Source organism: Ochotona princeps, chromosome 1 (genome assembly GCF_030435755.1).
Source record: "Ochotona princeps isolate mOchPri1 chromosome 1, mOchPri1.hap1, whole genome shotgun sequence".
NCBI classification, from domain to species: Eukaryota; Metazoa; Chordata; class Mammalia; order Lagomorpha; family Ochotonidae; genus Ochotona; species Ochotona princeps.
In genome coordinates, this window is record NC_080832.1 from 112296047 (window position 1) to 112308089 (window position 12043).

General features: G+C 47.1%; 1 protein-coding gene across 7 annotated transcripts in view; it reads right to left on the reverse strand.

Annotated features, from left to right (window-relative positions):
* Positions 1-12043, reverse strand: part of ANKS1A (ankyrin repeat and sterile alpha motif domain containing 1A) — a 202553-nt gene that overhangs the window by 82609 nt on the left and 107901 nt on the right. For all 7 annotated transcript variants that reach the window (XM_058664222.1, XM_058664235.1, XM_058664230.1 and 4 more), the window contains one exon: positions 6890-7010. In XM_058664222.1, coding sequence (XP_058520205.1) covers positions 6890-7010 — 121 coding nt within the window. The remainder of the gene's footprint in view (positions 1-6889; positions 7011-12043) is intronic.

The window sequence follows — 12043 nt, forward strand, 5'->3', positions numbered from 1 at the left end:
TATGGAACTTGTAATTCTCTCCATGGTTGGGGTTATGAGCCCAATAATTCAGTTGTGGGATCCCCACATAACTTCATTTGAGGTGATCCCAGACCTGATTCTGGTGTGTGCTTGCCAATATAGGGTCTGGCACAGTCCGTCACTCAAATCGGCCTAAGCACAAACTAGTAGTTGCAACTGCTGGGTCAGTTCCATCTCCAGCCCTGTTTCTATGCAAACCAAAGGTGTTGCAATCCATCCCAATCGTGCCCACCACACACTCAGCCTTCACACGAACCAGTGGGAGCTGCAGCCTAGTTGGTGCAACTTGCAACATCCCCCACCAGGCCCACCCCCTGCCCCAGTTCCCGTGCCTGTCAGGTTGTACAGTAGACTGGTTCTGTCTGTCCAACATCCCATTTAGCTCTTGTACATATCAATAGGCAATGAAGCCTAGTTCAACCCAACTAGTCCCACTATCAAGTCCACACATGTGCTAGTGGGTGCCACGATCCATCTAGCCATGCCTGCCCCTAGTCCTAGTTCTCAGGCTCACCAGTGGGAGAGGTACACAGTTTTCCTACTGGGTCTACTCCTACTCCCAGGTCTTGTACTCTCCAAGGTGGTTCTGCTGTTTAGCCTGACAGAAACTTGCCCCTCATGCCAGCATCTGCCAGCTGATGCTGTGGCAAAGCCCAACCTACCCACACCCACTCTGGCTTATGCATGCACTAGAAGGTATAGTCAGCCCAGCCTGGCTTTCCCCCAATACAGCTTGCACGTAGGCCACCAGATGTTATAGCCCTGCCTGGCCTGGTCTGCCCCATCCCAGTTCTCAAGCTCACCAGTAGAAGTACTGGACCAGCAGGGGGCCCCTGTAACCCCCCGCTTGGTTCACCCCCTCTCCAGGTCTCACGTGTGCTGGCTGGGTACTGCAGCCCAGTCTGGCAAGGCCCAATCTGGCAAGGCCCACCTCACCTCGGCATTTGCCAGTGGGTGATGTAGCTTGGCCAGACCCGGCCCATGTTCAATTACAGCTCATGCTGGTCAGGGTTACAGCCTAGCCCAGCCAAGCCAGCCCCCAGTCCCAGCCCTAATGTGGACTAGCTAGTACTGCAGCAAAACCCAGCATGATCCATACACCATTCTGGATCTTAGATTTGCCAGTGGGTTATATGGACTGGTCCAGCCTGACATGACCCACACCTTAGCCAAATGTATGCCTGTGAATATTGTATCCTGGCCTTGCCTGGGCTGCTCCCTGTCTTGGTCTTTGCACTCACCTGCTGGTACTGTGTCCTGACAGAGCAGCTCTCAAACTCCTCCATCAGAAACTCTCTCAATGCCAGATCTCGCACATACTGGTGGGTCCATTGGCTAGCCCTGCTTAGTACCTCCTGTCCTAGCAGGAACAGTGGCTTTTCCTGACCAGCCTTCACCCATTCTGGTTCTTGTTGTTGGTGCTACAGCCCAGCCACACCTGGCCCACACTAAGACATAGCTCACGTGTGTCTCCATAGGGGCAGAGACCTAGCGCAGCCTGTCCCACACTCACCCTGGTTCTCATGAACTCCAATGGGTGCTGTGGTCTAGCCCAGTCTGGCTCAGCCCAGAGCCAGTCCACACCTGTGCTGACGGACACTGCAGCCATGTCCAGACCAGATCACAACCGCTACTCTGGCCTTCACACTCACCAGTGGGAACCACAACCCAGCCAAGGAAAACCCCTTAGCTCCCCAACCAGGCCTGTTCCCAGCCCCACATCTCGCATATTCCAGTGGTTGCTCTGACCCAGCTTGGCATAGCCCCTCCCCTGTCTTGGCCTTTGCCTTGGGATGCTGCAGCCTGGCCTGACCCCTACTGGCCCCCAGTCCCAACTCTGGCTGGTGGGTGCTGCAACCTGACCCTGCTCAGTCTGCTCTCATCCCTAGCTCATGCAAATTGGTAGGTGTGACAGCCTAACCTGGCATGACCTGTGCTCCAGCCTGATTTCTGTGCTTGCCAGTGGGCTAAGGTTTGCTCGGCCCTACCTGGTACACCCCCTTCTAAAACCAGCCACACTCTTGCCAGCAGATGGAACTACCTTGCCCAGCCTGCTCAATACTCAGGCCTGAACCAAGCGCTCATCAGCAGGAGCTATGACCCACTACAGAGTTTCCCAAGTTACCCCACTTGGTCCACTCCTAGACCCAGATCTCACGCATGCCAGCAGCTGCTAAGTCCTTCCCGGCATGGTCTGCCCCCTCCGTCCAGCGTTTGTATGAGCTGGTAGATGTTGTGACCTGGCACGCCCCACATCCTGTTTGAGGGACGGTGCCCTTCCCTGCAGGTGCTACAGCCTGTACTTGCCCAGCTATTCCCAGCACCAGTTCCCCTGAGTGTTGGTGTGTTCCATGGTCATGGCTAGCTCAGCCCATCACCACCCCAACTCTTCAGCTAACCAGTGGGACTTGTAATTCCACAGGGTTAGGCCCATATATCCCCCACAGAATCTACCCACCGACTTGGTTCTCATGCGTGCTGGTTAGTGTCATGGCCCAGCCTAATGTGACCTGTCCCCCTGTTCCAACACTCACTGTCAGGTACTGGGATCTGGGCCTGCCAGACAGGCCCCCAGCCATAGGTTTTGTGTGGGCTGGCGTGTGGTGGTTAGCAATGTTCCATGCTAACAAGCCCAGCTCAGGTCTCCCATGCACGCTGGTGCATTGGTCTGACCCATAAAGGTCTTCCAGTCTCTCCCCTCCAAACCACCAGGTCTCAGTCCCCTCGCTTACCTGCAAGTACAGTAGCCTTGTTGGGAGTCCCTCAGGAGTCCTTCCTCACCTATAAGATACTCCTAATGAGGTCCTCCCTACCCCATATCTCCTTTCTCCTTTCCCTATTCAATTTGCAATGTTTATGCCCATGAGTTTTGGGTTCTTCATCCTAGCCTTTGGAAGCCCTGTGGGTGGTGTGCTGATTCAAAGCTCTCCCCACCCACCAGAGTTCTAAGCTCCTGGCACATGTGCTGGCCTGGTGCCTTACTCCTCCATACACCCAAGATTCAGGCCTTCTGAGGTTCTCAGATCTGGTCTTCGAGCACAGAAGGGCAGCGTGCTGACCTGGGGCTCTCCCTTCTCTCCCTGCCCAGGACCACACACACGGGGAAATCCCAAGGTTCTCTTGACCTGCGTAGAGCTGAGCTCCTAGATCACCACATGTCCATCGATGCTATACCCTTAGCCCTCCTTCCACCAAACCCGCATTCACAAGCCTCCAAGGGCTTGCTGCTGCCGCCCCCCCAGCCTCACCCACCCCCAGCGGGTTTCTGGATGGGAATGGCGGTGGGTTGCCACCCCCGCCACCACCAGGCCCTCTACATGTTTTAATTTCAAATGTACCTATGTGATTGGAAAACTTAATACAGCTGTCAATTCTTCCCAATCTGCCTTACAGAATCAGGACAATAACAACCAACGTTCCAGCAGAAGTATGTATAAACCAGGAAACTTTTGGGCCAGTATACCAGCACAGCCAGTTAAACCACCATCTACCACCCAGCAGCTTAGATGAGTGCGAGTTCCGGCTGCAGCTGCTGCACTGCTGATCCGTCTCCCTTCTAATGTGCCAGGGAAAGCAACAGCAGATGGGCCAGTATTTGGATCCCTGTCACCTGCATGGAAAACCCAACTGAACCCCAGGCTCCTGGTCTTGGCCCAGCCATGGCCACTGAGGCCATTCAAGGAGTGACTCAGTAGATGGACTATGTTTCTGACTGCCATTTCTGTCTTTCCCCTTTCTATAACTCTGCCTTCTACAAACACGTAAGAAAACAAAAAAGCTGATTCTAAATTCTTATAGAAAGACAAAATGAATTAGAATGCTTGAAACAATTCTGGAAAACAATAACAAAGCTACAAGTTCAAGTCAACGGAGAAAGAACAGCCTTTTCACCCATCAGTGCTGAAACAACTGGACACTCATCTCCCTCACCCAAAGGAATCTGAATATAGTCACACTATATATAAAAATTAACTCACACTGAATCATAGATCTAAATATAAAACCTAAAGCCATAATATTTCTAGAATACAGGGCAAAATATATGACTTTTCCTGTTAAATAAAAAGAATAAATTGAGCATCAAGATTAAGAACATGTAAGGAACTATAGGGATGTAAAAAGACAAGCCACAGACTAGAAGATGATTATATACCTGAAAAGAACTTATGTCCAAAATATAAAAAGCTGAAGATTCAAAAGTAAGAAAACAATCTACTTTTTAAGACCAAGCTGAAGATTTGAAGAGACACCTCATGAGATTTTTTTTTTAAGATTTATTTTTTATTTTTATTACAAAGTCAGATATACTGAGAGGAGGCGAGACAGAGAGGAAGTGGAGCTGCCGGGATCAGAACCAGTGTCCATATGGGATCAAGGCAAGGACCTTAGCCACTAGGCCACGCTGCCGAGCCCACCTCATTAGATTTTGTAAAGGAATAAATGTAAACCATTACTATGTGTCTACTAATTTTTTTTTTTCCAAAGGCTGTTTAAAAATAATGGAGCTGGCATGGGTCCAGTGTGGTAGCCTAGTGGCTAATGTTCTCATCTTGTATGCATGGGGATTCCATATGGGCGCAGGTTCCTCTCCCGCTGCCCCACTTCCCATCCAGCTCCCTGCTTCTGGCTGGGAAAAAAGCAGAGGACGGCCCAAAGCCTTGGGACCCTGCACCCACATGGGAGACCTGGAGGAAGCTCCTGACTCCTGGCTTCAGATGAGCTCATTTCTGGCCATTATGGCCATTTGAGGAGTGAACTAGTGGATGGAAGATTGTCTTCTCTGTCTCTCCTCGCTGAATCTATGGCCTTTCCCCCACTCCAAAAATAAATAAATAAATCTTAAAAAAAATTTGAGGCTGGCATTGTGGCATAGCCAGTAGAGCTGCTGCATGTGATACTGGCATCCCACATGGGTACCAGTTCAAGTCCCAGCTGCTCCAATTCCCACCCGGCTCCCAGTTAATACACATGGAAAGTTCAGCCGAAGATGGCCTAAGTATTTGGGCCCCAATACCCATGTGAGAGAACAAGAAGAGGTTCCAGGCTCCAGGTTTCAGCCTGGTCCAACCCTCACCATTACAATCGTTTGGAGAGTAAATCAGTAGACAGAAATTCTCTCTCTTGTTCTCTGTCTCTCCCTCTAACTCAGATGTGCACCACCATTATTCATTACAGAAACACAATTGTAAGTCTCTAACAAAATCATTCTATATAACTATTTTTAAAATGGTTTACATTTTTAAAAACCTGACAGTAATTAGTAGTGGGAATTTACTGCAAGGAGAACGCTCGCCTGTTACAGATGGAACCATAAATTGATACAACTACTCTGGGAAATGGTTTGCAAGTTTCTTATAAAGCTGAAATTTTACTTTCTTGGATCCAGTGATCCCATTCCTAGGCTATTTACAGAAGTGAAAATTTAGGTCAATGCAAAAATCTGCATGCACAAGTTTGTAATAACTTTATTTACCACTGCCAAAAATGACCCTAATGTCCCTCAGCTAAGCAGTAAACTATAGTATGTCCATACAATGGAATATTATTCAGCCATGAAAAGAAACAAACCTTCAAAATATGTAACAACACAGATGAATTTCAAACTTATTATGCTAAGTGAGAAGGGTCAGACTCAAGAGAAGGCACTTGTGGTATGAGTCTGTGAATATTACATCCTGTAAAAGGCAAAGTCCTTGGGACAGTCAGGGCAGTGCTTACCACCGATGAGGAAGGGGGAAAAGGCTGATAAAGAAGACCATGAGAAAAGTTTTTTGCTGAGATCAAACTGCTCTATATTTTGATCGTGGTGGCAGCTACACAAGTGTATATATTTGCTGAAACTCACAGACCTGCACATGAAAATCATTAATTTTACTGTATCTAAATTAAAAACTTCTTTAAAAAAAAAAAACAGCTCTAAGTAGAAACCATAAAATGTCAAACCAATTTGAAAACTACTACAAAAATGACCACAAAGATTCTGCATGCCAGGAAGAAAATCTTTTAACCAGAACTATTACAAATAAGGCCTACAATATCATACACTTAGGCACACACCTGTCCACCAGCCCCTTCCCCCTGACATGTTTAGCAAAGGGATTTTAAAGGAAACCCTCTCATCAACCCCAGCTTACCTGAACCATGCATTATCTTAGAAGCCAAAGGAGACATGAATATACCACAAACAACCTAGTACCTGCAGATCACAGTGAGACGGGCAAGGCTGCAGGGCTTCCTGCGAATGGCTTTGCCACCCGCACTGCCCCTCTGGTTCGACACGGATCCCCCAGCAGTGCTCCCTCACCTCTGCTGTGACTGCGTTTACACTGGCAGCCTGGATCTCAGTCCTGCGGCATTCACTCCCTCACAGAGAAGGCTGACTTGTGCAGAGGCCAGGAAAGTAGGCCAAGGCGACAGAGCACTCTAGTTACGGGGTGGCAACCAATCACGGGCCCCTTCCTAGGAGTGCGCCGCTCTGAGGTCAGGACTTAGAAGCAGTCTGTACCATCAGCCTGAACCCAAAGGGACTGAGTGGTTGAACTTGCCTTTCCGCAGCACTAACTTGTGGGCTTGTGACTGCAGACCCTGGACCAGATTCTGGCAGTCTCTCTTCCCACAGTTACCACCTACTCTGCCCTAACCTTTTCTTTACTTCACAAGCTGCACAGTATGGCCAACCAACCCAGGAATATAGTCCAAGAACCGAAAATGAAAGGCCATGATGCAAACATCCACATCCCCAGACTGCTGCAAACCCAAATGCCCCAGCCCAGACAGTGTCACAGCTATGGGTTCTTCCCCTCCCAACAAACATGGCAAACTTTAAAACCCCTTTTGGGGGTTGTTCTCCCAGGTGTGGGGGCTGTACCTTTGACTTTATTGTCCACTGACACCAGCTTCTTGGTCTCCGCTGTTAACAACAGCTCGTATGGGTGCTCGTCTTCTTCCCTGGCTCCACTCCCTTGAATCCTAGGTCTCGCAGCCAGGACCTAAGGAAGAGAAACACCCAGTACTTCTTGTGCAAATGACTGAACACTAATTCTGGTGGTGCTGAACAAATGTAAGGTTAATGGGTCCAGTGCGGTAGTCTAGTGGCTAAAGTCCTCGCCTTGCACGTGCAGGATCCCATATGGTTGCCCAGTCATGTCCCAGCTGCCCCACTTCCCATTCAGCTCCCTGCTTGTGACCTGGGAAAGCAGCTGAGGATACCCAAAGCCTTGGGAGCCTACACCCATGTGGGAGACCTGGAAGAAGCTCCTGGCTCCTGGCTCCGGATCAGCTCAGCTTTGGCCATTGTGGACATTATGGACATTTAGGGACTAAACCAGCAGATGGAAGATCTTTCTCTCTGTCCCTCCTTCTCTCTGTGAATCTGACTTTCCAATAAAAATAAAATCAATATTAACAAATGTAAGGCTTCTGATTCATCTTTCACAGGAGAGGAAGGGAGGACGGGAAAAACTGCGTAATTCAAATATCACAAGGAATCAAATCACTTCACGAGTTGACATCTATACCTCAAATTTCAATGGCTTTTGACTAGAATGCTACCCTTTCCTTTCCTCATAGTATCTCTTAAAAAGGATCAATAAGTGACTAGCACTGTGGCACAACAGGTAAAGCTACCACCTGCAACACTGGCATCCCAAATGGACACCAGTTTGAATCCCGGAGGATCCACCTCTGATCCAGCTCACTGCTAATGTGCCTGGGAAAAGAAGAAGAAAGCCCAAGTATCTGGATCCCCGCCATCCACAAGGAAGATTCAGAAACTCCTGGCACCTGGCTTTGGTCTGGCCCATTCTTGGTCACGGCAGTCATCTGGGGAGTGAATCAGTAGAAGGAAGACAGATCTCTCTCCCTCCCTCCCCCTCCTCTGTAACTCTAATTTCCAAATAAATTGAAATAAATCTTAACAGAGAAAACAAGATGAACAGGTTCCAAGTTCCTTCCCTTTGCCTCTCCCATCTCCATGTTCTGCATGATCTTTCCTGCTTCCTAAATAACCTGTGGCCATGCTGCATCTTACAAGTTGTCGCTCTCTATGCTGCTTTCCTAACACTATTAGAACGCTGGAATTCTTCCCATCTTCTCAAAAGGTAACCAGAAATGACTCTTGACTGACCCTCAACATGCAACATTTACTAGAAACAAAATGGTCTATCTCAAGAACTGTCTTTCTATTCAGGCCCTGGGCATTAAAAGATAGAATTTCCCTAAAGCTAGCTTCTGAGTACATTAATGCGTGCCATACACAATTTGAAATTACTTCTACCAATCTCTGCTTGGAAAAATCAAATGGCCAGGAAGTATGAATTTCAGTGGAGAAAGTCTACTGAGGAATGCCTAACCCAGGCAGCCAACTGTCTCTGATGAAACAATTACAGCTGGCTCTGGCACCTGCCAACTAGGTGGCTTTGGTCAGCTGAGAGCCTGGTGCCCACAGCAGGTCATGGCACCGGGCAGCCATGCCTTCCCTCAAACCAAGCCAGAAATGCCATGACTAGTGTGCTACAGTCACAGTGGCAGAGAAAATAGAGACCTTTGCTTTGAAAGATGATTCTGGCTCATCTGTCTGAAGAAACCTATATGTTTCACAGGCAAATGAAGAATAATCATTACAAGGGCAAACCCAAGCACAAAACCGCTGCTTCAGCAGTTTGGTTAGGACAAGGAAAGCATCACAAATAAGGGTGTCAGGGGAGTTCCTAATTTGTCCTGACAAATAATGGTACCCTTCAAAATCCATTCTGCAGCACACACACAAAGCTCCTCCTACGTCGACATGGCCCACCAACCACTAGGATTCATCATGGCACACACACAAACCTCCTCCTACACCAACATGGCCCACCACCCACTGGGACTCATCAGGACTTTGCTTCCTCAAGGCACAACTCACTGTGCTCCTGTCTATCGAAGGACTCCTGCAGTCTTAGACAACATGGAACTCCTGTTTGTCAACAGGCGGAATAATGGCCTCTTCAGAAAACTCTGCTAAGCACCGCAGGAGCCTCTACTTAACTACTACAAGCCACGTGGAAACTAAAAGCCATTTCATTACCACAAGCCATTTGCCTCTGTTATTTAGTCCTAGGAATGCAATGAAAGGAACAAAGAGGGGACCATTAGGCAGTTTTCACTGTGTCATTCCCTAAGACCTCAGGGTTTACAGACAGGAGTTTGTGTTCTGCAGGTTCACACATACCCAGTACCATCACTTGTGCAAGTCCTGGACACCCCAGTTTTACACACAGTAAGAACTCTTACAGAGCCCCAGGTATGCTTCCCCAGAGCTAACTGCCAGCGTGGGTGCCAGGCCTATAGTGTCTTGTATTCTCAAGCAGGATGAGGCTGGTAATTTCCACCTGGAAAACCAAGTCCAGTGGATCTACATTCACTCTGCACCTGGCTCTTGTGCAAGATGACCGGCAGCAGAGAGCCAGCCCATCTCAGATCTGGAAGGAACTCTAACCCTCCCAAGGCACAGCTACTGAGCACCTGATTCCAGGCCTTTCATTTTAGGTGACAAATCTGATTCCTAGAGAAGATCAGGAACCTGCCCAAGAATATAAAGAGAACTCAGTCCATCCGCGGCCGTACGATTCAGCTCCCTGTGACTCTGGGGCACACTGCTTTTACTTTTTTTTCCTGGCTCTCAATTTTTCTCTGTTTTAGAACTCCTTGTTTTGCCTTTAGATATCTAATCAGGATCTTCTACTCACATCCAGACACTGAGTAAGTCAACTTTCCTCTTGGTGTCGCCCAGACCCTACAGCTATGGGAATAAGAGCTCACAATAAAGCAGTTAACACTTAAAAAAAAAAAAAACCTGTCACAGTGAAGAAGTCAATAACTGATTTTCAAAGAAAGGATTCTGCTCTTTACTAACTTACTTCTTAATCTTTTTTGTCCTTTCCTCCAGGGTTGGCAATATATCAAAGCTGAAAAAAAAATATGTTTTTTTTTTCTCTGCTATGTGAAAGTTTTTCTGCTATAGACCAAACTATAGATAGTCGCTACCTAACTATGGTCAGTGAATGCCCAGCTGGGGTGTGGGCAGCTGCACCCTCCACGAACATTTAGCACAACTAAAGTGAGAGAAGACCAGAGTCCATTCTTGGGCAGCTGGCAGCTCCTTCTGTGAGGCAAAAATATCTTAAAGACATGTGCATGTGCGCACACATGCATCTGAAATGCTGAAGCCAGTTTCACAATCAATGACCACTCTAGTAAGCTCTCCAGAGTCAGGCATACCCCAGCTTCCCTCACAGTCTCCTCCAGGTCATCTGGTGATGGCAAAGCTCAGGAACAGGGACTTGAAGCTTGACTAAGCCAGCGTCTCCTGAGACATGAGGTTTATGCTTATTAAAGCTTTGAGATAAGGGAAACAAAGATGGACAACACAAACTTCAAAAGATCTTTGTAAAAGATCTCCTCATTCACTGCACACATTAGACTAACATCTGCCTGATTCATTAAAAGGATGACAAGCTCGGCTGCCTCATATCCGCATCCAGGTAATCACAACCCCCAGTAAATAAGCAAACTCACAGGTCTCATGGTCTCCCAAATACTGACTGACTGTGCTGTTCCACTTGATCTGGTATTCCAGACTATTTAGACATCAGTTCTAGAAGCTACACCTCAGAGTTTCCCATCCAGGAAAGCAATAAGAAGATCTTCGTCTCTCAAAACTCTTGAGACCATGTTACTACCAAACTGTTTTAGAAAGCCTTGGGTGGGCAAGGCGGCATGGCCTAGTGGCTAAAGTCCTCGCCTTGAATGCCCCGGGATCCCATATGGGCACCGGTTCTCATCCCGGCAGCTCCACTTCCCATCCAGCTCCCTGCTTGTGGCCTGGGGAAGCAGTTGAGGACAGCCCAAAGCTTTGGGACCCTGCACCCGCGTGGGAGACCCGGAAGAGGTTCCTGGTTCCTGGCTTCGGATTGGCGTGCATCGGCCCGTTGTGGCTCACTTAGGGAGTGAAACATCGGATGGAAGATCTTCCTCTCTGTCTCTCCTCCTCTCTGTATATCCGGCTTTCCAATAATAATAAAAATCTTTAAAAAAAAAAAAAAAAGCAAGCAAGCCTCTGGTAAAAAAGAAAGACCTAGTTATCCAGTATTGCCTTGGGCACTAGGAACTTAAACTGAAGTTCTACTAAACAGTTGACGCACGGCATTTACAGAGGCCCAGCTGAACACGCTGCACATTGCCAGGCTTGTCCTTGGGAAGCAAGCTCAATTTACATAAGATGTGCAAATGTTTGCTGCACGCACGTGTACACACTAGCAGTCCAGTTCTAGACTCTTAGTTGAGACATAATAAGGAATATTTTGTAATTAAAACATGGACAGAATTTATACGAAGCATAGACATCTTTCCCTATCTCAAACAATTAGATTTTTACATCTTTAAAAGGGCTTCTTTGTATTTCACATTTTGTTTAACTAAGGCTATGCTTCTGCTTCCATGTGTTTATTGTGAATAAAAGAACAATTGGTTCACAGCAATACTGTAAAAAAAATTATTGTAATTTTCAGGGACAACATAATGAGATTTACCTCTGATATTTACCGATTTTTTTTAAATTAAAGAATGATAGGGAACTGAATGAGCTACTAAGTAGCAATTACAATTACATAATATTTTGAATAGGTAGTCAATCAGCATTCCCAATATGGTAAAAGACATTAGAAGAGCATTTTGAAGATAGAAGTTCAAGGAAAGTATAATTTCCTTCACAGATCTAAGTGAGAAGACTGAGTTATCTGGACGTAATAAAATTTATTTTTTTAAAAAAGCAGACTATTCTTTTCAAATCACTTTCTCTGGTTGTTCTGCTTGCCCATCCCATTCAACTCATTTGCTGTACTAAATGAGTATTCACGATTTGTTTGTCCTGGGACACAATTTGCTGCATGTGAAATGAACAAAAAAATGCAAAAAATAAATAAGAAGTCTGGGGCAGAACCACCCAAGACTAGAACATCTGGACTGTCACGGGACACCGTCTAGC